At 47.6% G+C, this 25,345-nt stretch overlaps 2 protein-coding genes across 5 annotated transcripts in view; one reads left to right on the plus strand and one right to left on the minus strand.

The window, feature by feature from the left end:
* MYO7B (myosin VIIB) overlaps window positions 1-16,755 on the minus strand; it is a 67,584-nt gene extending 50,829 nt beyond the window's left edge. Inside the window, exons 1-14 of the mRNA XM_064165264.1 lie at window positions 16,738-16,755; window positions 15,297-15,410; window positions 14,899-15,051; window positions 13,353-13,537; window positions 12,442-12,563; window positions 9,872-10,014; window positions 9,032-9,145; window positions 5,798-5,951; window positions 4,753-4,829; window positions 4,083-4,202; window positions 3,197-3,339; window positions 1,750-1,960; window positions 1,038-1,173; window positions 126-286 (exon numbers count right to left, since the gene is read on the minus strand). Of these exons, the coding sequence (XP_064021334.1) occupies window positions 126-286; window positions 1,038-1,173; window positions 1,750-1,960; window positions 3,197-3,339; window positions 4,083-4,202; window positions 4,753-4,829; window positions 5,798-5,951; window positions 9,032-9,145; window positions 9,872-10,014; window positions 12,442-12,563; window positions 13,353-13,537; window positions 14,899-15,051; window positions 15,297-15,410; window positions 16,738-16,755 (1,851 nt within the window). The remainder of the gene's footprint in view (window positions 1-125; window positions 287-1,037; window positions 1,174-1,749; window positions 1,961-3,196; window positions 3,340-4,082; window positions 4,203-4,752; window positions 4,830-5,797; window positions 5,952-9,031; window positions 9,146-9,871; window positions 10,015-12,441; window positions 12,564-13,352; window positions 13,538-14,898; window positions 15,052-15,296; window positions 15,411-16,737) is intronic.
* Window positions 6,028-25,345, plus strand: part of IWS1 (interacts with SUPT6H, CTD assembly factor 1) — a 37,953-nt gene continuing 18,635 nt past the window's right edge. For all 4 annotated transcript variants that reach the window (XM_064165265.1, XM_064165268.1, XM_064165267.1 and 1 more), the window contains exon 1: window positions 6,028-6,079. In XM_064165265.1, the coding sequence (XP_064021335.1) occupies window positions 6,043-6,079 (37 nt within the window). In that variant the 5' untranslated portion in view covers window positions 6,028-6,042. The remainder of the gene's footprint in view (window positions 6,080-25,345) is intronic.

Consider the following 25,345-nt stretch of genomic DNA (forward strand, 5'->3'; position numbering starts at 1 on the left):
AGTTAATTGAATGAAAGGGATAAGGATTTGCAGAGAGGGTGCAAAAGAAAGGGCAGGAACAGCCAGTGCCTTACGGAAGGGAGGAGGAATGAATTGCTTCTGCAACCCAGTGTCAGTAAGCTAACCTTGTAGGAATAGTCAGCTGCCATATGTCGGATGGTTCCACGTCCCAGACTAGGTGGGGTGGTTTCTACCTGGAAAATCTCCTTGAGGAATTTGTTTTTGGAGGAATGAATCACTTGCATTACATTAGCACTCAGGGTGTCTCGATTTTTCTCCAGGAAATCTGTAGGATGGAAGCAAAGTCAACTTAGCACCTTTTGCTCTAGTGCCACTCTGTCTAGCTGTGATGGTTTGGGTGTTACCTGACCTCCCACACTTAAAAAAATCACCTAGACTAGACTCAGATGATCCGAAAATTGAATGCAGCTTTATATTCACAGCTTAGCATAATATACAAGCAGATAGTTACAATATCTACAGCTATAGAAAGAAACAGACAAGTTAAAGGTAACACACAAACACAACAGCCCTCCCAGAAACCAGAGTCCCCAGGAGGGGCTCCCAAACACCCTTTCACCTTCTTACCACCCCTCTACCTTATCCCAGACTTTGCCTTGCATTCAAGGTGAGTTTGGAGGATCAGTCAGGGGGGTTAGGAAGCAGATGGATTAGTCACACAGACAGCAGGTTAAGTTAGAGAGAGAAGTGCAGTCCCAAAGCCAGAGAGCAACTCTGTTATCTATGTTTGTGTTCTTGTTTTTGTACATCTGAGCAAGCCTATGAGTGCAGCACACATCACCATTGTTTCCTTTTCACAGCCTACAATCTAATCCCTCTCACCAAAATATCCCAGCTAAGCTCAAACTAGCACACTAGCCAAAATCCACTTCGTTTACAGTAACTTGCAGATTAGTTTAGAGTAATCTTCTTGATCTCCTGACTGACTTCAGATCAACATAACCCTGGAGTGCCACACATCCAGGTCAGGTCATGCTTTTCTCTTCACCCTCTGTATCCAGCAGCGATAGGCTCACCTTTTGATTCATAGAAGACAACCCCAGCAAAGTGATTGATGCCAAACTTGGTGTCATGGACACTTTTAGGTGGGATGTAGACATTACTTTTGCCATGGAGAGAATTGATTTTGACTAGCATGGTGGCATCTGTACCCTAGAAACAAACACAGGCAAAAAAAGGACAGTTAAGCAGACTCCTGCCAGCGTTGGGCTACACTTAGCAAACAAATCAAAGTGGTGCTCAGAGATAACAAAAGCTCAATTACTGCTCCTTGCTGGTGTAGGAGAAAGGTAGTGCCAGAAGAGTCTTTTCTTTTACACATACCCTTCTCTCAAGCATCAGAAGAGAACATGCCAGCAGAGCATAAGGCCTAGTATTTTAGGGCCTTTCTCTCTTCCAGGAGGAGAAGGAATAAGCTGCAGCAATACTCAAACAACAGGCAAATTAAAGGATTACTGAAAAAAACCCTTCTAAACTGACCCAGACTCCTCCTTTTCTGTCTGCAGCAGCTGTGAGAGTTTCAGCAGCAAGGTACCAGGCAGAGCACATTCCAGCAGAGAGTAAAGCATTTCTATAGCAAGCCAATTTATAACATCTATGGGGAGAAGACATTGCTTAGACATTGCCTCTGCTAATGTGTCTGAAAGCCATTTTTGCACTTCTCTGCATGCAGAAAGCCCTGTGAGCTCCTTGCAAAGCCAGACAGTAAAAGTGAAATCAGGAGTTTACCTTTGGGAACTTGCTCTCTTCATCAATGAGGGAGATGATGTTCATAGGCTTGAGTGCGATGACTTCCAGAGTCTGGCGGTTATCAGTGAAGTCAATGTTACTCCAGGCAATGTGCTCTGCAAGGTATTCCTCTTGCTCCAGCTTGAAGATATGGTGCACAAAGAACTGCTGAAGGTGCTCATTGGCAATGTTGATGCAGAGCTGCTCAAAGCTGGGAGAGGACAAGATGGGTATCCATGGTCATCGGTGGCCAGTGCTGCACTGCTCTATGGTATTCTTTTATTCCCTGTACTCCATACATGTCCAGATAGACTACTGCTATATCCCACAGTGTGAATGCTCACCACCACTGCATCTTGCCACTCCTGGCAGTACAAGGCAATATATCTTCTGCTATGATAAAGGTAAGCAGATGTGAGCCAACTGATTAATTTCCCAGTTACAAGCCAAATACTAGGGGGTTAGTGGCATGATACATTGAACTGATGCTGTTTGAGCTGATTTCCTAAGGAGGATCTTTGGGATTCAGATTCATCTGAGTCTCAGTGCCAGATGTGGAATAGCCAAGATGTAAAAAATCAAGATTTGTTCTCACTGATGACAATGTGGACATGCTTTCACTGAAAAATAACGTGGAGTGGAATCATAGAATAAGCCAGGTTGGAAGAGACCTCCAAGATCATTCAGTCCAACCTAACACCCAGCCCTATCCAGTCAGCTAGACCATGGCACTAAGTGCCTCATCCAGGCTTTTCCTGAACACCTCCAGGGACAGTGACTCCACCACCTCCCTGGGCAGCCCATTCCAATGCCAATCACTCTCTCTGCCAACAGCCTCCTCCTAACATCCAGCCTAGACCTCCCTTGGCACAACTTGAGACTGTGTCCCCTTGTTCTGTTGCTGGCTGCCTGGCAGAAGAGACCAACCCCACTTGGCTACAACTTCCCTTCAGGTAGTTGTAGACACCTGTCCTAAAGAGTAGAAAAATGAAGCAGCCTCCAAAAAGGGACAGTAGAACACTGAGCAAGATGGAAGCATGAGCTGAAAGGGGAAGTACAACATGGCCTTCTCTGTCCTTTATGCAAAACTGTAAAAATCCTGTGGGGTAAGTCTGGAGCAGAGACATGGAAGATACTACATGCTCATGTAGTGGCTGCCTGCTCATAGCAGCTTCGTAGTCATCTCTTCTGAGGAAATTCCTAAGTTTTGGAATAGACATATGCTGCACAAACTGAAGGCTGGGAGAGCAGGCAGAAATATAACCAAGTCTGAAGAAAAATTAAATGTCTGCTTTGGGAAAATTCAGTGATGGAAATTTCAGTGCTTTTCTGAGAATCAGTGTGATAAAGAAGGAGTGTGTGTCTATTTGGGGTTTTTTCCTCATTGTTTCCCTTTTTACCAGCTGCCTCTCAGCTTCCCAGTGGAAATGAGTCTAGAGCCTCCTACCTGTTGTTGCTGAAGTTTTCAAATCCAAAAATGTCCAGCAGCCCAATGGACTGACGCCTGTCCTTAGGCTTCTGAGAAGCTGGGATGAAAATGGCTGAGTTGATCTTGTTCACTATCCAGAGGAAAATCCGCCCATATATACCCTGAGAGAAAATGAGAGAGGAATTAGAACCCATTGCTACAGTGTTTGGACTTCGCTTACAGCTTGCTGTTGTGCTGCTACAATGCCATCAAATGACGCCTGAAGAGTTCTGAGGGACTGCAGCCTTCTGGGTGAAAGTTTGCCACATAAGGCTCTTCAGCTGTGCTAGTTTGAAGCAGAGTAGAATGTTTTGGTGAGAAGAACTAGATCATAGGCTGTGAAAGGAAAACAATGGTGATGTCTGCTTCCCTCAGAGTCTTGCTGAAGAAAGGTAAACATTAGATAACACTCTTGCCATTTTTGTCTGCACTCTCTGGCTGGGCTTTGGCTGAGCTGCACCTCCCTAACCTCACCTTCCACTCACCTTTGCTTCTTAACCTCTTGGCTGAACCTCCATTCTTCCTTGGGACTGGGGTAAGGTTGAGAGGGGCAGGGGGAAGGTGCAGGGGTGGTTGAGAGCCCCTCCTGGAGACTCAGGTTTCTGGGAGGGGAGTTGTGTTTCTGTATTACCTTTTACCTTGTCTATTTCTGTCTATAACTGTATATACTGTAACTATCTGCTTGTATATTGTGCTAGCTGTAAATAAATAGCTTCATTTATATTCCCAGAGCCAGCTGAGACTAGTCTGGGTGACTTCTAAAGTGGGGGGGGGGCAGGGAACACCCAAACCATCACATCAGCCATAAAGATAGACAGCTCTGGAAGCGTTGTTCATCTTTAAAAGGAGATGTAAACACCAGTACCTTCACAAAGGCATCCCTTCCATCTGCAGCTTGAACAATGTTCAGAGGCCTGGACACACTTTCACCTCGGATAATGATGGAGAGATTTGTCAGACTGTTCCGGAGTTCACTGGAGTCCACCTGGAGGAACAAGGGGACACAGCCTCAAGTTGTGCCAGGGGAGGTCTAGGCTGGATGTTAGGAGGAAGTTGTTGGCAGAGAGAGTGATTGGCATTGGAATGGGCTGCCCAGGGAGGTGGTGGAGTCCCCATCCCTGGAGGTGTTCAAGAAAAGCCTGGATGGGGCACTTAGTGCTGTGGTCTAGTTGATTGGCTAGGGCTGGGTGCTAGGTTGGACTGGCTGATCTTGGAGGTCTCTTCCACCCTGGCTGATTCTAGGATTCTATGATTTTAGTGAATAAAAGAGATCCAGCACAGCCTGTCTCAGGAAGCGAGCCATGACACACTGCCTGTCCAGCAGCATTCACTGGCAGCTTGTTGTCCCAGCTCAAGATGTCCCAGCTCAGAAAGCCAACTCCAGCAGCATCACTTGAGTGCCATTAGGAAGGAGAGGACATGCCCATTATATAGCCTGCATCCATACATAAACACTCTAGAGTGATGCTTGGTCAGTGTGCTTAGGGAGCAAGGGCAAAGGAGCAAACCAGTAGGAGAAGATGGAAGTCTGTTACCTCAAGCAGTTTGGCTGCGATTGAGAAGTGTGGCGAGTCCATCACATCAGAGCAGTCCAGGTTGTCATACACAGCCGCTGCAATGAGGAAGCAGTCTGAGGGTGAATAACTTCTGCTACAGCAGGGGCTGTGCTGCTATTGCAGCCATGGTTCTCTGGGAATGTGGCAAGGCAGTGAGACCTCATTTGAAAATCCCAGGTTTGATGATTTTACTAAGGAAGGTCCTGATTTCACCCAGGGATCCTGGGATCTGTGGGGCCATCACAACCCCAGCACATCAGGCTAAAAATAGCAGCAAAACTGACAAGGTTATGACTTTTACATAGCAGATATTTGGGATCTGGGGGAGCAGTATCTGACTTCAGAAAGTGTTTCTGGAGATGTCTTTTTCTGTGTTTCTGACTTGAGACAATGAAGGGCAATGAGGGAAATCCTTCATTTCAGTAGTCACCATTACTCAAAGAATCCAGCTGACATCAGTGTACTGGGTCCTCTGTATCACAGAGTGTTCTCTAAACTGTGAGAGCTTCTGGTCTACCACTGATGGGTGTCTCCTAACCTGCTTGTGTCATACCAGCAGTGCCCTTATGCGGGCAAGTGCTCACCAAACCTAGCCTATTTATCACTAGACTTGGTTGAGCCAGATGAACGATCTTAAAGATCAATGATCTTTTCCAATCCAAGTAATTCTGTGATTCTATCCCCTCCACAGCAAACATCACTCAGCTGCTTTTGTGTCCTGCAGCTTGCATAGCACAATCAGCAGCTATAATGTAAGGTGGCATTCTGTTATCTGATGTTTCAATTAGTGTGATAAGGGCCTATTTATAACCATGAAAACCTGACAGCCTGACTAAATAATAGTAAGATGCTTTTCAAAGCAGTGGGCAGTGCAGTCACAAATTAGAATTGCATGGTATTTTATCTGCCTGCCCTTCCAAGCCTGTCCACTTGTTTATATGCAGACAGATGGGAGGAGGCAGCATCTTTAGGCCTTTGCCACTGAGTTTGAGGAAAGGGCAAACACAGACAACGCTGAGTTTACCTTCAAACTCTATGTTCCCCAGGTGCAGGATTGCAGCCAGCAGCTTGCTGATGTCCCAGTGCTCAGAGTCTGAGAACATGAGGATCTTCATAGCTGAGCGGATGTGGGCATAATCCTTTGCATCGTTGCGGCCGTCGCAGGAGATGCAGTTGCCCTGGAAGACATCACACTCTCAAAGCAGGAAAATTCTCCTGGTACCCATACAAGGAAGAAAGGGCCTGAAGGTTGATAAAGCCTCGTACATAATGTGGATACCTCAAACCAGTTGCAACAAAATGCAAGGTAAAAACCTATTTAGACATTCTGTGTTCTTTCCAGTTTCTTCCCTCATCTCTAATCTCAAGAATAACCCAGTAGCAGAGGGCTAAATAATGGATTTCTCCAGGGCTTAACTATATACTGGGGAAGCTGAAAGAAAAAAAACCAACAAACTGAGGAGAAAGCTCCTCTGGAGCACAGAAGATCTGGAAACTCTGACAAGGTGACCTACACTTACAAGGCTGTGCCAGTTTTCCCTGGTTGCCTCTCTCTGCCTTGTCAATGAACAGTTAAGAGCTCTAATCATAGAATCATAGAATCATAGAATCAACCAGGTTGGAAGAGACCTCCAAGATCATCCAGCCCAACCTAGCACCCAGCCCTAGCCAGTCAACTAGACCATGGCACTAAGTGCCTCATCCAGTCTTTTCTTGAAGACCCCCAGGGACAGTGCCTCCACCACCTCCCTGGGCAGCCCATTCCAATGCCAATCACTCTCTCTGGGAAGAACTTCTTCCTAATATCCAGCCTATACCTACCCTGGCACAACTTGAGACTGTGTCCCCTTGTTCTATTGCTGGTTACCTGGCAGAAGAGGCCACCCCCCACCTGGCTACAATGTCCCTTCAGGTAGTTGTAGACAGTAATAAGATCACCCCTGAGCCTCCTCTTCTCCAGGCTAAACAGGCCCAGCTCCCTCAGCCTCTCCTCATAGGATTTGTGCTCCAGGCCCCTCACCAGCTTTGTTGCCCTTCTCTGGACACCTTCCAGCACCTCAACATCTCTCTTGAATTGAGGGGCCCAGAACTGGACACAGTACTCAAGGTGTGTCTGAGCAGTGCTGAGTACAGGGGCAGAATAACCTCCCTTGTCCTGCTGGCCACACTGTTCCTGATGCAGGCCAGGATGCCATTGGCTCTCTTGGCCACCTGGGCACACTGCTGGCTCATCTTCAGCCTACTATCTACCAGTACCCCCAGGTCCCTTTCCTCCTGGCTGCTGTCCAGCCACTCAGTCCCCAGCCTATAGCGCTGCTTGGGGTTGTTGTGGCCAAAGTGCAGAACCCTAAATCAAAGCAAGTAGGGTTGGATCAGGCAAATCTCAAAACAAGAATATTATGTCTCAGTGAAAGGCAGATGGAAGCATACTAGGCAGCATTAGAAAAAGCTTCAGCAAAGTCTGCATAGGATGTTGCTCTCGATAGAAACTATTTTCAGCCCAAACAGAGATGGGAAAATGCCTTTTTTTCTCCCTGCTATTACCAACAGTGTAGTGTGATGATTACAGAAGTGAAACATTCCTAGACATTTCAGTTTGCAGCATGTAAAGATGCAAACCTGTGCCAGCAACTGACCTGAACAAAACTATGGATATGATCTCCTTTAATCTAATCATCCTTCTCTGTATTATATCACCCTTCTGCTGACCCGAGGAGATTCAGAGCTCTCTACAAAAAGGCCAATGTGTGAATTGCACTCAGCAGCTCTTGCAGCAAGATCACTGCTATTCTGAAAACATTACATCTCAAAACACCTCCAGCAACTTTAATACTTTTGCTTTTGAGACTTTAGAAAAAGCTTTATAGGCTTGATTCAATTTCCTCTGAAACTAGGTGCACAGCTCCCATTTACTTCAGCAGAGAGAAGGTATAGTTCCATTTCTTTCCACAGCTGTAGAACAGCCCAAACCAAACCAGCTGATGTATTTGAGGTATCTGCACAGGCTGAAGAGCAGAATTTCTATGATGGCTTTCATGCCCCAAGCCAACCAATTAGTTGTATTCAAAATGTCACCTATGAGCATCCCACTCCTGCCACTATGGCAACATAAACCCAGACAGAAGACCCACAGTGCTTCCTGCATTAGGTATATAAGATCTGTCAGACATAAGAACTAGGATTTTCAGCACTGTTTCCACCTATTCATTTTCCCCTGAGGTACACATACCTCATTAGTGTTCTCCCTGGCATGACAACATGCCATTCATCTGAAATCTGAGTGGTTGTGAAAGTTGGGGATATTTCCTAACTGGTCCTGGGCTGCCTCAGGAGAAGTGTGGCCAGCAGGGTGAGGGAGGTGATTCTCCTCCTCTGCTCTGCTCTGGTGAGACCCCACCTGGAGTACTGCATCCAGTTCTGGAGCCACTATTACAAAGGGGATGTGGAGATGCTGGAGCATGTCCAGAGAAGGGCCACGAGGATGCTCAAAGGGCTGCAGCAGCTCTGCTGTGAGGACAAACTGAAGGAGTTGGGGCTGTTCAGTCTGCAGAAGAGGAGGCTTTGGGCTGACCTTCTTGTGGCCTTCCAGTATCTGAAGGGGGCCTACAAAAAAGCTGGGGAGGGACTGACTTTATAGGCTATCAGGTAGTGACAGGACTGGGGGGAATGGGGCAAAGCTGGAGGTGGAGAGGTTCAGACTGGAGGTGAGGAGGAAGTTGTTCAGCATGAGAGTGATGAGAGCCTGGAATGGGTTGCCCAGGGAGGTGGTTGAGGCCCCATGGCTGGAGGTGTTTAAGGCCAGGCTGGATGAGGCTGTGGCCAGCCTGATCTCAGGTAGGGTGTCCCTGGGCATGGCAGGGGGTTTGGAACTGGCTGATCCTTGTGGTCTCTTCCAACCCTAACTGATTCTGTGATTCTATTTTCCCCTGAAGTAATCTCATAAGTGTTCTCCCAGGCATGAGATGCCTTGCATTCATCTGAAAGTTGAGTGTTTGTGAAAGTGGGGGATATTTCCCAACTGGTTTAAGCTGTCCTCTACGTTTCTTAAGCCTGACTTTGACAGAAAGCTTAGAACTGCCACAAGATGCCCCTGGCTGGTGGACATTATGCTAAGTCTCTGAAGCTGAGGCCCACAGCAGCTTTGGTGTTACTGCATTATATTTGGCAACTACCTCTCTGCAGCTCCTATTGATTGTAATTGCTCTCTGGGAGAAGCAAATGGCAGAGGGATAATGGAGAATAAAGCAGAGCCTCTTACCATAGTGAGATAAGTGTACTCCGAAGCAGTGCCCAGATTCAGCATCTTTTTCTGCTCTGTATTCATTCCCATTAGCATGCAGTAGAAGATGTGATAGTTCCTTTCCTCTGGAGCCTAGAAGAAATGAAGCCTGAACATGAGCCAGCAGTGTGCCCAGGTGGCCAAGAGAGCCAGTGGCATCCTGGCCTGCATCAGGAATGGTGTGGTCAGCAGGAGCAGGGAGGTCATTCTGCCCCTGTACTCTGCACTGGTTAGACCACACCTTGAGTACTGTGTTCAGTTCTGGGCCCCCCAGTTTAGGAGGGACATTGAGATGCTTGAGCGTGTCCAGAGAAGGGCGACGAGGCTGGGGAGAGGCCTTGAGCACAGCCCTACGAGGAGAGGCTGAGGGAGCTGGGATTGGTTAGCCTGGAGAAGAGGAGGCTCAGGGGTGACCTTATTGCTGTCTGCAACTACCTGAGGGGTGGTTGTGGCCAGGAGGAGGTTGCTCTCTTCTCTCAGGTGGCCAGCACCAGAACAAGAGGACACAGCCTCAGGCTGTGCCAGGGGAGATTTAGGCTGGAGGTGAGGAGAAAGTTCTTCACTGAGAGAGTCATTGGACTTCCCAGGGGAGGTGGTGGAGTTGCCGTCCCTGGAGCTGTTCAAGGCAGGATTGGATGTGGCACTTGGTGCCATGGTCTGGCCTTGAGCTCTGTGGTAAAGGGTTGGACTTGATGATCTATGAGGTCTCTTCCAACCCTGATGATACTGTGATACTGTGCAATAGGGCAATGGACAGCCATGTCAGTGAAAGCCTGTCAGACCCCAGCAGGCAGAGTGCAGAGCTGCCAGCACCCTCACCTGCCGGCAGACACGGGACTTCTCCAGCAGAAACTGCTCTATCCGGGCTCCTTCGATCACGCCGCTCTGGTTGAAGTGGATGTCGATGTACTTCCCAAAGCGGCTTGAGTTGTCATTTCGGATCGTCTTGGCATTGCCAAAAGCTGGTGGACAGAGTGTCTGGGTTAGTGCACTTAATGAACATACAGTCATAGAATGTCAGGGGCTGGAAGCGACCCCAAAAGATCATCTGGTGCAGCCCCCCCTGCCAGAGCAGGATAGAATCATAGAATGGGTTAGGTTGGAAGGGACCTCAAGGATCACTCAGTTCCAACCCCCCGCCATAGGCAGGGACACCTCTCACTAGAACAGGTTGCACAAGGCCTCATCCAACCTGGTTCTGAGCACCACCAGGGAGGTTGTGGAGCACAGAATCAACCAATGTGATCTTTGATCACATTGGTTGATTCTGTGCTCCACAACCTCCCTGGGCAACCTGTGCCAGTGTCTCACCACCCTCACTGCAAAGAACCCTTTCCTAACATCTAGTTTGAATCTCCCCTCTGCCAGTTTAAATCCATTACCCCTCATCCTGTCACTACAAGGTGAACATCAAGTCTATTTTTAATGGCCTTCCATTTTCCTACTAGCACTTTACATGCTGTGTTATAAATGACAGTGGTGAGAAGCTCAGAAGAATGCCTGCTCCTAAAGAGAGGAACAGGCATATAGTGCATCCAGGTAACTGGGTCCTAGATGACATTCAAATGATGCAAACGTAACCTATGTGCCCAGGTGGCCAAGAGAGCCAATGGCATCCTGGCCTGCATCAGGAGCAGTGTGGCCAGTAGGACAAGGGAGGTAATTCTTCCCCTGTACTCAGCACTGGTCAGGCCACACCTTGAGTACTGTGTCCAGTTCTGGGCCCCTCAATTCAAGAAAGATGTTGAGGTGCTGGAACATGTCCAGAGAAGGGCAACAAAGCTGGTGAGGGGCCTGGAGCACAAATCCTATGCGGAGAGGTTGAGGGAGCTGGGCCTGTTTAGCCTGCAGAAGAGGAGGCTCAGGGGTGACCTCATTGCTGTCTACAACTACCTGAAGGGGCATTGTAGCCAGGTGGGGGGTGGCCTCTTCTCCCAGGTAACCAGCAATAGAACAAGGGGACACAGTCTCAAGTTGTGCCAGGGTAGGTATAGGCTGGATATTAGGAAGAAGTTCTTCACAGAGAGAGTGATTGGCATTGGAATGGGCTGCCCAGGGAGGTGGTGGAGGCACCGTCCCTGGGGGTCTTCAAGAAAAGCCTGGATGAGGCACTTAGTGCCATGGTCTAGTTGATTGGTTAGGGCTGGGTGCTAGGTTGGACTGGATGATCTTGGAGGTCTCTTCCGACCTGGTTGATTCTATGGTTCTATGATTCTATAGGCCAACCAAAAGAAATGCACAAGTCTGGAGACCTCCATAAGGACTTACTGGGAACACATCTGATCCCTCCACTGAGAAAAGATGGGTATCTACAGGCAGCTGCCCTGTAGATACATCCATGCTTTGCCAGTCACTCTGCAATATCTAGAGCAAATGCTAAACTAGGGGTCCTTGGGAATGACTCTTGTGCTCCTGGCAGTTCTGGGTTACATACTATAATGGCATCTTCTCCTGCATTGTGGGAGGTGCTCTGGACTTCATGGGTACATGGCAGGAAAGTATAGAAAACTTCAACAACCTACAGGCTGGGGACGGAGTGGCTGGAGAGCAGCCAGGAGGAAAAGGACCTGGGGGTGCTGGTAGATAGTAGCTGAACATGAGCCAGCAGTGTGCCCAGGTGGCCAGGAGAGCCAATGGCACCCTGGCCTGGATCAGGAACACGGTGGCCACTTGGACAAGGGAGGTTATTCTTTCCCTGTACTCTTGAATTGAGGAGCCCAGAACTGGACACAGCACTCAAGGTGTGGCCTGACTCAGCACTGGTCAGGCCACACCTTGAGTGCTGTGTCCGGTTCTGGGTTCCTCAGTTCAAGAGAGATGTTGAGATGCTGGAAGGTGTCCAGAGAAGGGTGATGAAGCTGGTGAGGGGCCTGGAACACAAACCCTATGAGAAGAGGCTGAGGGAGCTGGGGGTGTGCAGCCTGGAGAAGAGGAGGCTCAGGGGTGACCTCATTGCTGTCTACAACTACCTGAAGGGAGGTAGTAGCCAGGTAGAGTTGGTCTCTTCTGCCAGGCAAGCAGCACCAGAACAAGAGGACACAGCCTCAGGCTGCGCTGGGGGAAATTTAGGCTGGAGGTGAGGAGAAAGTTCTTCACTGAGAGAGTCATTGGGCACTGGAATGGGCTGCCCGGGGAGGTGGTGGAGTCGCCATCCCTGGAGCTGTTCAAGCAAAGCCTGGCTGAGGCACTTAGTGCCATGGTCTGGTTGATTGGCTAGGGCTGGGTGCTAGGTTGGGCTGGATGATCTTGAAGGTCTCTTCCAACCTGGTTTATTCTATGATTCTACCCAGTGTTTGAGGTGTTGCAGCTATGCAAATTCAGTGGCTCAAAGTTATCTGTTTCCTGGTACAAACATCCTGAGATAAAGGCCTGTTTGCTGAATAACCCACCTTCCAGAATGGGGTTGGCCTCTAGGATTTGCTGCTCTATCCAGGAATGCTGGCCACTGACAGCTGCCAAAAACTGTAGTATTAGCTTGGTGCTTTCAGTCTTCCCGGCTCCAGATTCTCCACTGCAGTAAGAAACAAGATCATTACAGGTTTCCTTTCTTCTTTGTTCAGCTAGAGTGGCAAAACAGCAGACCAAGTTTAAAAATCCCACTTATATTTACCCTGTCAATCAAAATGTCTTTCATGGAGGGATGAAGAACTTTAGCTTTTCAGCATCTTGCCTGCCAGAATTTGTGTTTTAGACTTAGGATGAGGACTAAATTCTTCCACTGATTTAAACCAAGGAAATCCATGGAAGACATGAAGTGCAAATTAAATGACCACTTGGCTTTTCCTCTTTAATGTATTACCAGATTTTCACTGCTAGTCTGAGCACATGAACTGAGTTGTCTCAGCTATAATCAGGTATTAATGCAATTAGACTATGTGGCTGTTCTCACTGATGGTTACCAGACATTGAATGCATGTTATGTGTTTATAGGATGAAGAAATCTTGCCTCCATCTTCAGGTTAGCAGAGATTGTTTCTCTCTAGGAAATCTCTAATCTCAGAAAATGTAACATTAGTAACAAGTCCCTGAGGTAAAAGAAAGCTTTGCACAGCCCCATGTTTTGTTTGCATATGTAGTGAGCACATGCAAACTGCATCCCCACATGCAATGATTCCGGGAGAAAACAATGGACTTCAGAAATCCCTTGCTTATGTTTCACCCTTTGCAGCCCTAACCAAAAAGAAAGAAGCATGCCTGCTGATTCTAGTCTTAGCCTTTCCACTTGGAAGGTCTTACAAAGGTGCCCCAACACCACGGCAGACTTGGTTGCTACTACTCAGCCTGTCTGAGTCCCACTCACCTGATCACACAGCACTGGTCTCTCTTGTTCCTCTTCATATTGAAATAACAGTTGTCTGCAATGGCAAAGACATGAGGTGGTAGCTCTCCAATCCTCCTGTTACAGTACAGTCTGATCTGATCAACTGTGTAGAGGGGCAGCAGCTGGTACGGATTCACTGCTACCAAGATTGATCCTGTGTAAGTCTGCAAAACAGTTATGAGCATTACCTCTAGTAACAAACCTGCAAATGAGAATACAACCAAAGCCACTTATGTAAATCCAAATGAAAGCAGGAGGGAAGCCAGGGAGATCCATAGCAGCACAGATAAGGCTGAGAGCCTGGTTCCTCACTATCAGCTGCCATCAAATATCCCAGGATAGGGAGAATTTTTTCAAAAGGAAGACTGCCAGCCACAGTCTCCTTGTAAAATTGCAGCTCAGCTCACTGTCTTTAGCACAAGAAACTCCAGTCTGACCTGGCATTTGTGTGTGTTACCATACCTCCCTGGAGGTGTTTAAGGCCAGGCTGGACAGGCCTCTGGCCAGCCTGATCTAGGGTAGGGTGACCCTGCCCATGGCAGGGGGGTTGGAACTAGCTGATCCTTCTGGTCCCTTCCAACCATGACTGATTCTAGGATTCTATTCTAAGCTGTTTCATAGTGTTTTCTTAAGCTGCTTTTGTGTTTCTAGCACAGGTGCAGCTGAACTTTGCTAATGGGCAGCTATGGCTGTGTTACTCATCCAGTCACTCAGTAACATGTGTAAGGAATCACACCATTGCAGTGAAGGAAGCTGCTGAGAGCTGCAGATGTGCAAGGCAACAATATTGTTCAAGAACTTCTGTGTGAGACTGCAGACTGCCAGAGTCTAATGTAGTCAGTCTTAGTAGTCACAACTGCAGCATCTATAAAATCAGTGCTTGTTTACACTGAACATCCCCATGTCTGTGTGGCAAGAGACAGCTCCTCTCCTGCTATATGTAAAACACAGGAGGCAAAGAACAGAGAAACCTGAATATTATTATCATATTACACACTGGAACTAAGGAGCAAAGAAATTACAAATGCCAAATTGCTCAGGCTCAGGTAAAATCTGTAATGGACAAGAAATGAAACCAGGTACTCTAAATATCCAGATTTGTTCTTTATCTATTTTATTGCATCAGAATCAGCTAAACATTGACTTGGACTACAGGACACTCCAAATCATGTCACTGTGTACTAGCTAGACTGATCCTGTGTCACAGGTGCAGCACTAAGCTGTAACATGGGCTGGATTTAGCTGCCTGTCAGTCACTGGTGGAAATGATCCCTCCAGGAGAAAGTAAGCAGGGTCACTGTCTGTGGGTGTCTCCATGAATTCAGAGACTGCTATTAGCTCTCTGCTTCATAGTCTTGAACAAAAGAAGAGGAAAAACTATGATGTGTCTCTTTGGCACCCCCGGTCAGTAAAGGAAGCAGAGCTCCCCACGTGTGAAAGGCTGGCAGGCTGCCCACGTCACTCTGCTAGGTATGTGGCAGAGGTCCTTCCTGAAGGTACTATGCCTGGTGGCCTTGGCACTCACATAGATTTTGTGCTCCTGGTGGCGGATGAGGAGGTTGTGCACCATGCCTGCTTCATGGAGATCCCCAAGGCGGATCATGTCTTCCACCCCCTGGACAGAGGAGGGGTGCATCAGGCGCACCATGTGCATGTTCCGAGCTGTGATCCAGTGCTCCTGAAACAGGCAAGGCATCAGCTACACAGATACAACCTTTAGATATAACCTTTAGCTCAGGAAGCATTAAATCTTCATAGTGTTGGGGCCCAGGCATACTAGGGTGTTGCCCTATACTTGCCCTACTTTCATCATCTTTCTTTCAGCACGTCCTAGCAGACCTTATGAACATCAGACATCATGAACATCAGACCATTGGCTAGATGGAGGTATGGTCATTTACAGGACACTGTAGCATAGCCCACCTTGCCTTCATCATCCTCCAGCAAGATCCGTCCTGAGTCAGAGTCCTTTACAACTGCCCCAATAGGGACGTTAAATTCACTGTATGGTTGAGTGTCCAGCCACACGTGATCACCCTGGGGAGAAGAAAAGCTATGAGCAAGTACAGAGACATACTTCATACCATGTAGCTCACAGGCTTATCTCTTGCTCTTAATTGTTTAGTGATTTGACTTCTTTATCAGCGTCAAACTGGTTAAGTTCTTATTGCTCATAGGCTGTACAATCTAACAGTGACAGCATTGGGACCTCTGAGTTTCAGTCCCAGCTCCACAGCTGACCTGGAGCATGACTTTGGACAAGTCATCAAGCCCAGCTGTCTCACAAGACTGAGGCAACACCCTTCGCAAGAAACAGTGATTACTCAGCTCCACTACCTCCCAGAGGTTGGCAGGTGGAGCAGTAAATGCCGGCAAAGTGCCTTGGCAGCCTCACATTACCTATGCTATTGTTTCAGAGGAGATGCTTGAAAACAAGACATTACCAGGAAAAAGAAACCCAAACAGGTGCACAGATGAAGTGCCTGAAAATACCGAGGGCTCTGCTACAAGAGCTTGTAGATACATATTCTTAGTGCTGCAGCTGAAATCACTTAGAAATGTGAGTGGATCCATGATGCCTCTTTGAAAAAAACCCAGAACAACAACAACAAAGTCATTCTTCCTTCAGTCCTGCTCCTCTCCACATCTGTAGAAGTGTGGCAACCTCCTGCCTCTCTGCAGGGCAAGCAAGCAAAAAGTGCTCTGCTGTGACTGAAGGAAGGTGCAAGCTATAGCTGCCCTTTCCTGGGAACGAGCAGCATCCTGGTGTCACTTGTGCTGCTCTGCTGGTTATGCTCCTGACCTCCAAGCCCTCAGGGATACCTGAGGTACTAGGGGAGAAAGCATACTGAGTGAAAACTGAACAAGGCTGTAGGTCAGACCTTCAGTGGGTAGGTCACACTTAGGCCTGCTGAGGAACCAGCTTTTTAGCCAGGTGTCTAGTCAGGTAGAGCTTTTGTTACACACCATAGCATTTACTGTGCAAGCTTCAAACTGTTTCTGAACAACTTTTCCCTCTAACAATAGTTTATGGGCTTATGTCTAAAACCAGGCAGCTGTAGTGATGAAGGATAAAGCTTATGAAGGATGTTACAAACCAATAGCTCTCATTTTCATTGACTAAAACACCAGAGGTGATTTGTCTAGTTTCAGTGCCACACCTTGTGTCAGAGGTCGACAGCTCAGCATGAGCACAGCCAAGCTAGGTGAGCCACCTCTGCACCTCTACTTTAGATTGATAGCATTTTATACCTCGCTGTTACTGGGTTATTGATACTTTATTTCAGATAGACCTGACATTAAGGTTATTTTCTCCCCTTTGAGCCTCAGGAGAGTTAGTAAATCATGGCAACAGAGGACTTACCTTTCTGAAAACCACCATGGTTTCAGCTCACTGTATGTAACCTGCGGCGCCAAGAAGAATGTAGCATTAGGCCAGAAAAGGGCTCAGGCTTGATCAGAACAGACAGTGGGGTGGAGATGCTTCCTTGTGAAAATAACAGCAAAATGCCTTACAATAATTATGTTTACAGATTTCATTACAGCAAAAAGCTACACCCAGTGTAGAAACAATTAAACCAGACATAAAGATCTGCAGCACTGGGGTGATGGTCTGCTCTGAGTTCCACCACGTAACCCTGGAGATGTCCTCAACCCCGAGGAAGTCACTGTTCATGTTTTCATACTGAGCAGTTCCCTCGTTCAAATGGTAGGCACATTTATTGGCTGAACCTCCAAGTCTGGCCAAAGATGGGTCACAGTCAGGCAGAGTGGCTAACAACTGACAGACACTATTTCACCTGTGCCTGAAACCAGAGCTCTGCTCAACAGAGCAGAAATGCCTACCCAAAACAAAGAGGCAATGGTACACGCAAACACAAAGCACAGCTGTACCATGTCAGATCAAAGCTGTAGCTAGTTCTGGATCCAGGCTGTGAGAACAGGCAGGAAGGGACATATAATCTTGAGATGCTTAGTTTCAACACTTAAAATGCTTGTTCCCAGGTAAGTCACTAAATGGACAACCCCCCACCTACTCGAGCGGCTGTTGGTGCCTGCCTCTCTCTCTTGCTTTTCTGTTCAAAATAATGCAGCACCATAAACCAAACTGCACCCCTCAGGATGGGAGGTTACCTCTCCAGAAGAAATCTTCAGTCTGGATTCTGCAGGTTCGCTCCCTCTTTTTCATAAGCATTGGAGTAAGAAGGAAAAGGAAGGTGAAACTGGCCCTGGAGCCATTAGGGGATCCCTCACCGAGTGCCAGTTCTCTGCTGCACAAAGGAGGAAATGACTGAAGCACAGTTATTTATTACAGGACTTTGCTCCCAGTTCAGCGTATGGCATTTCCAGTAAGCAGGAAGGCTGATTCTTGCCTGTGTGAACCTTAAACTTCAATCTCTCCACTGTCTCTCAATCCTTCCAGGTATCTGGAAAGCACTCCCAGAAGAAAACCCTTCAGCATCTGCTCTTACGCTGCTCTGGCGCTACTGACTTCCCTGGGATTCTCAGAGAGTCATTGTCAGATAAAAGAAGGCCAGCCCTCATCTCTCATGTCTCCCCTGAGTTTTGTACAACTCTTTCTGCAAGGTCAGAACATGCACATCAGTCTCTGTTCTGCTTGGACTCTGTTTCACAGTACCCAGACACAAAGCCAAATGAACTCATAAGACATAAAGAGGCAACACTTCTTGAGTGTGTTACCATTCATTTCTCTACCAAGACTCTGCTCTTTTGTTCCAGCATCTGAGTGTGTTGTCAGCTCCCTATCTGCCTAGTTGGCTCTCTCCAAATTAGGATGTGGTCAAGAGCTTTACTCATCCTGGTTGCTCCATGTGTTCTCTCCTCCCCTGTCCTCCTTGAATATCCTGTTAAATTCTAGCACTAGATGTGATATATAAGAAACAGAGGCATAGTACATGTGCAGAAAGACCAGTACAGGGTTTCTCCAGCCAGACCACAGACCCAGGAGTCAGGCATGTTCCAGCCCTAATGGTGAGTCCAGACAGTGAGGAAAACTCTTCTTCCTTGTACCTTAACCTCACCAGGTAGCTCTCCTCCCCCAGGGCGCTGTACACAACAGATGGTTTCCCTCACTCTGCACTACTCTGTGTGCCCTGTGTGAGCCAGAAAATGAAGATGTGCAATAACTGTGATCATGTGCTAGTGTACCTAGTACCTTCATATTTATTTCTCTCCTTTCCTAGGTTCAGTGAAGCTACACTGTATGATGGGAAGGACAAATTAAAAAAGCCTTCATGTTAGAGCCAGATTCTTGAGGCTCCTGCTGTAGTTCCCTATCCAAATCAAAGGTAAACACTCAAGCACAGCAGTAAATAGTTGTGAGTAATGTGTGTTTATTCATGTTACCTATTTGTGTTTTAATAATGGCTTCCTTGACTGAGAGGTTTGTTGAAGTTTTATAGCATAAATGAAAATAGAGGTGCAGAAATAGGGCATGAAGACTTCCAGAATCATGGAATGGTTTGAGTTGAAGTGACCTTAAAGATCATTTAGTTCCAACTCCCCTGCCATAGTCAGAGACACGTGCTTCCAGACCAGCTTGCTCAAGGCCCCATCCAACCTGACTTTGAATGTTTCCAGTGTTCTCTGGCCGACCTGTTCCAGTCCCTTACACCCCCATGATGAAGAATGTCTTCATAATTTCTAATTTAAATCTAGCATCTTCCAGTTTGAAGTCATGACCTCTTATCCTGTCTCTGCATGTCTTTGTAAAAGGTTTCTCTCCATCTCTCCTGGATGCTGCTTTCAAATACCAGAAAGCTGCTCCAAGGTCTCCTAGAGCCTTCTCTTCTCCAGGCTGGACAATCCCAACTTGCCTGTCTTCATAGGAGACGTGATCCAACCCTCTGAGCATCTTCATGGCCTTCTCTGGACTTGCTCTAACACTTCCATGTCCTTCTTGTGTTGAGGGCTCCGTAACTGGACACAGTAGTCCAAGTGAGGTCTTATCAGAGCAAAGTGGCAGAATTCCCTCCCTCAACCTGCTGGCCACACTTCTTTTGATGCAGCTCAGGATTCTGTTGGCTTTCTGGGCTGCAAGAGCACATTGCCAGCTCATGTTGAGTTTCCTACGAATCAGCACCTCCATGTCCTTCTCCTTCAGGATTGTTCTCTGTCCACTCCCCACCCCGCTTCTCTTTGTGCTTTTAGACAGAGGCAGGAAACCACAGGGCAGCTTTCATGAAGTTTCTAACTGTGCACATCATTATTACTCCAGGAATTTGCCTCAAAGTAGTTCTTTATCAGACTTATTTCTGATACAAAAGTTAATAGAATTGTAGAATCATAGAATCAGTCAGGGTTGAAAGGGACCACAAGGATCATCTAGTTCCAACTCCCCCTGCCATGGGCAGGAACACCTCACACTGTAGATCAGGTCTCATTGTCAGGAACACTCTCCCCTACATCAAGCTGGTCACAGCCTCATCCAGCCTGGCCTTAAACACCTCCAGGCATGGGGCCTCAACCACCTTCCTGGGCAACCCATTCCAGGCTCTCACCATTCTAATGCTGAACAACTTCCTCCTCATGTCCAGTCTGAATCTCCCCACCTCCAGCTTTGCTCCATTCCCCCTAGTCCTGTCACTCTCTGATAACCTGAAAACTGCCTGAAGTTTTTAGGGGTCTATATGCTACACGTGCATAACAAAACTTCAAGCACTGTTATTATTAGTTGAAGGTCACACATTGGCAAATAAATCAAAGTCCATATCTTTATACTGCCAGGGCAGATATCTAAACCCAAAGCTTTCTGTGTAGTTAGACTGCAGGGAAGTTAAGTGCCATACCTATTTCTTCAGCAAATGAAACATACCTGCTGAAATTCCAAATCACAGTATCACAGTGTCATCAGGGTTGGAAGAGACCTCACAGATCATCAAGTCCAACCCTTTACCACAGAGCTCAAGGCCAGACCATGGCACCAAGTGCCATGTCCAACCTTGCCTTGAAGTGCCCCAGGGACGGCGACTCCACCACCTCCCCGGGCAGCCCATTCCAGTGTCCAATGACTCTCTCAGGGAAGAACTTTCTCCTCACCTCCAGCCTAAATCTCCCCTGGCGCAGCCTGAGGCTGTGTCCTCTCGTTCTGGTGCTGGCCACCTGAGAGAAGAGAGCAACCTCCTCCTGGCTACAACCTTCCCTCAGGTAGTTGTAGACAGCAATAAGGTCTGCCCTGAGCCTCCTCTTCTCCAGGCTAACCAATCCCAGCTCCCTCAGCCTCTCCTCATAGGGCTTGTGTTTTGGGGTTAGGGTTAGGGTTAGTGTTTTGGGGCAGCAAGCCTTATTCTTAAGTGATTTTTTTAACACTTGTGGCCAAGACCCAGTGGGGCTGCTATTTCAGATGCAGGTATGATATTTCTGTCCTAGTACAGATAGACAGAAACACTTTGGGTAGTCCAAAAGAAAAGCCCAACTCATTGTATGACTGAAATACACTTTAGAAGGGAGGTGAGTTCCCACAGTTAAGTCTAGACATATTCCAAAGCCAGAAAGCATAAGCTGAAGGAGCAGAGACTTGATACAGCAAGTGGAGGCAGCCTAGGTGCTTTGTAAAGCACATGTAATGAGCAGGTGGCTTGCTAGAGGCTTCCTCAGAGGAGTGCCTGTGAGTGAACAGGAGAGCTCAGACTGGGGAAGGCACCGAGCTCTGCGAGTGCAGAGTGAGCAACTCTGAGCTCAGGAGTGAGCAACTCTGTTAACTGCTGAAGACAGAGCTTGGCAAGGCACTGCTCAAGGCACAGACACATTTGCAGCTGTAATTAGGGGTAATTTGTAGTATGGCATAACAGACTGAGCAATGCAATAAATCAACATTGGCTAATCACTGGCGAATTTAACCCTGCTGTTGCTCAGAGCAATAGGTCTGTCCAGAGAGACATGTGTTAACAAAACTGCCTCTTCCTGACAGCTTCCTAATTAAGAGATTGATGTCAGGATCAAAGGGTTTAATGTGCACATGGCACTACCTCTCACAGTTCTCTCCAGCTAAGTCAGAGTGGCCTTTTAATTTCTCCCTCCCTGCGTTCTGGACACCAAGCATAATTTTACGTTAAACTAGGGTGGGTTTTTTTGAGGTTTCTGAAGGGAGGTGGATTGCTGTGACAATTTGCAATTTAAACTGTTCAGTCAAGAAGGCTTCCTGTCAACACTAACCTCATTCCCTTCCTCTAAGCAGATTTATAGCTTTAAGTCACTGCCTGTTAACTCTGAAAGGCACGCTGCAGGGAACAGAGGAAACCGAGTAAGAAGTACATACCAGTAAAGGATTTCCAAGTGCATCCTTTGGTTGTCTTCAGCATTCTGTCCCTCAGGGAAAGGCTTATTTCATTCCAGCCAGTTGCTGATGATGTACAGAACGGCAGACTGGTGGGGCTGTGGGAACTGTGTCATTGCACACCTTCACACACGTCAAGTGGGCACTGCTTACTCTGCTGGTGAGCAGGCAGGTCATTCTCCCCCACTGTGCAATCCCATTATGGTCTGAGTCTTGCTCCATCCTCCCTCTTGGGATGCAGCCAAGACAGTATTACAAGGGTATATTACAGGCCAGTAAGTGCCAGGTTCTGGCTCAGGAGGGACAAAGGTGTGCATGCAAGCGTGCGCACTAGTGTGGACACGGCTGCCTGCCAAGCAGTTGCCAGGGCTGATGCCCAGCTCTCCAGCATTGCCAAAGTGAGGTTAAGACACAGATACACCCTCTCCTGTGTAGTGAATGTGGCATGTCACAGCACAAGGCTTGGGGATAGGTTTTGTTTCAGAAAGATGGGAATTGATAACTGTTAGGAAGGAGCCCTTATGCCTCCTTCCACTTCCAGCAAAGGCAGAAATCCTCTATTCTGTCACCAGTGCACAATTTCCAGTTGCCTTAGCACACATTATTCAATCTTTGTTATTATTTTTCAGTTTTAATTCATGTTCTTCCTTGTCCATTGCTCCATTCTTGGAAGTGTTCAAGGCCAGGCTGGATGAGGCCTTGAGTGACTTGCTCTAGTGGGGGTTGGAACTGGATGAGCTTTGAAGTCCCTTCCAACCTAAACCATTCCATGATTCTATGATTCTGTTACATTACTCCCAACATGTTATTCCCTCCCTCAGTGTTTTGACTGCAGCAAACTTGCTGTGCTGTAATGAGTCACATTGACATTGTCACACTGCCTTCTATTTAGTTGGTTGTAGAAAGCCATTACATTCTTTGTGGAAGTCAGGCCAGTGAAGCAACAGGAGCCTCCCATCAGCACAAACACCTGTGCTTGCTCCTTCCAGAAAAGATGTAAGTGAAACCACAAAGTGCAAAGAGCAAAAAGCAGTAAGAGTCACATAGAAGCAGGAAAAAAGGCTGGGATGCCATTAAGAATGTGGTCCTGAGGATCGTTATGGGACCTTTGGGGCTACCTGGAAAAAGCCTATAGAGCTGCAAAGAAAGAAACAGTTTCTATATCATTTATGTATGCTGCTTTCAGGGGAAAGCATTTTTTGCTAAGAATGTAGGATTGTATCCAGCAGACATCTGCCTTTACTGACAATTTCTTCTTCTGACTGAAAAACTGTAGAAGATGTGTAGTAATAACTCGATTCAAAGAGTTCAGCTGTATTTATCATGGTAAAATTAACTGCCTGCATGATAAATGTGGTTTTGCTGCTGGAGTGTGTTAGTTTATAATGGCTTAATCACTCTGCTATCATCTCTTAAGTGCCTCTAGCACAGAAGAAATAATGACTCATTTTGCTGAGTACTCAGCTTCCTAAATCTTCATGTTCCTGAACAAGAGTGTAGCATGTAGGAGTATAAAAATCATTGTTCTTTAGAAATATCCCAAATGGCACTGGCTCAACTTTCTGCAGTTTGTTATGCATTGAACTGTACCCCCTTGGAATAAGAAGTTTACTTTGCCATAGAACAAGAAGAGAGACAAAAGACCAGCACAGTGTGCATTTATTGGACTTTTCATTTTAAAATGATGTATCAATGACACAAGTCAGTGAAGGTATCAGGGAGCAGGTGAGAAGAGAGACATGAGTTGAGATCTGCCCTCTGCAGCTGACTTCATGCTCTGCAGTTATCCACCCTGAGTAAGAATGCCCAGGCTGAGGCTTGGGCATGAGACAGACTCTGCCTCCTGGAGTGGTTGTATGTGGGTGATTAGCAGGGCTAAGCTGCGAGGTGCTCAAAGGAAAGTCACTGCTGCTCCATGAAGCGCTCTGTTCACATGTGCATGAGGATACCCAGGCACACAGGGAGTCCCTGAGCATGGCCTTGGCAGGAGTCTGAATCTACACACCCCAAGCCTAGAAGGGGCACAGAAGAGCTGTGGGGAGTGGGAATGCTCCTGCGAGCAGCATTTGCAGAGGCCAGGCCAGGGCTGCTCACCCAGAGCTGTCATCTCCTCTGCAGCTGCACCTGGGATGGGTGGGAGCTAGCTCCTGGCGTTTGCCTGTTTCTTGCCAGACCAAGGCAAAGTCCCAGAGGCAGTGACACAGTTTCACCTTTTCCTCGGGCTGTATGTTCTCAGCAGGGACAGAAGGAGCTGAGCAGAAATTTTGGGTGCCTGGAGTCTGCCACCTTCCCACTGCAGGCAGAGACAGAGCGTCGCCATCAGCAGCATGTTGTTGCTATTTCTGACATTTTCATTCAAGACAGATGCTGTGTAGCAAGCTTTTCCAGCTGGCATGGCACACAGCTCAAATGTAGTGGCGACAGTTGTTCATCCATAGGTGTCTTTTCCACTGATGCACAAGTGGTAAAGACCCTTCATCCAGCAGCGTTGCAGAGCAAGTGCAGGACAGTGCCCCCACAGAGACCAACCAAGTGTTGTTTGGGTCCTGAGCTCTCCTGAGCTGCTAGCAGCAGTAGCCTGGGAAAGGGTGTAGGAATCCGTCTCCATCGAATACTTTTTGCCTCAAGAAGGGCATCTTAGCCAGACAGCTTTTGTATTAGTTCTTCCAGATGTGAACCCAGTGTGTGAGATTCTCTTTAGTGTTTTGCTACCAATACCTGCAAGAAGAAAGCTGGGGAAAAAAGAAACCTGCAGCTGGCTTCTTCAGAATGGATGCTTCACAGCAGGGAGTCCCATCTAAGTCAGCACTGCTTGGCTCTGAACTGGGAACTAGAGCTGCTGGGCACAAAGCTCTTAACCCTTACCAATAGATCCAGGCCTTTAGAGAAGCTCTTAACCCTTACCAATAGATCCAGCCCTTTAGAGAATGGCCATGAGCATCTTGTGTTCTTATGGTACCACCTCAGGCTGCAGGTTGCATCAGTCTTTTGCTTTCAAGTTCACAGGCTCACAGGCTCACAGGATGTTAGGGGTTGGAAGGGAGCCAAGGAGATCATCCAGTCCAACCCCCCTGCCAGAGCAGGACAATCCTATCTAACACAGATCACACAGGAACACATCCAGACAGGCCTTGAAAGGCTCTGGAGAAGGAGACTCCACAACCTCTCTGGGCAGCCTGTGCCAGTGCTCTGTGACCCTTCCAGTCAAGAAGTTCCCCCTTGTGTTGAGGCAGAACCTCTTGTGCTGCAACTTACACCCATTGCTCCTTGTCCTATCCCAGGGAGCAGTGAGCAGAGCCTGTCCCCGCTCCTGGCCAGCGCAACCTAGCACCCAGCCCTATCCAATCAACCAGACCATGGCACTAAGTGCCTCATCCAGGCTTTTCTTCAACACCTCCAGGGATGGAGACTCCACCACCTCCCTGGGCAGCCCATTCCAATGCCAATCACTCTCTCTGCCAACAACTTCCTCCTAACATCCAGCCTAGACCTCCCCTGGCACAACTTTAGACTGTGCCCCCTTGTTCTGTTGCTGGTTGCCTGGCAGAAGAGACCAACCCCACCTGGCTACAGCCTCCCTTCAGGTAGTTGCAGAGAGCAAAGAGCTCTGCCCTGAGCCTCCTCTTCTGCAGGCTGCACACCCCCAGCTCCCTGGACATCCCGTTCCAGTCTTTTG

This window comes from Pogoniulus pusillus, chromosome 26 (genome assembly GCF_015220805.1).
Source record: "Pogoniulus pusillus isolate bPogPus1 chromosome 26, bPogPus1.pri, whole genome shotgun sequence".
Classification (NCBI taxonomy): domain Eukaryota; kingdom Metazoa; phylum Chordata; class Aves; order Piciformes; family Lybiidae; genus Pogoniulus; species Pogoniulus pusillus.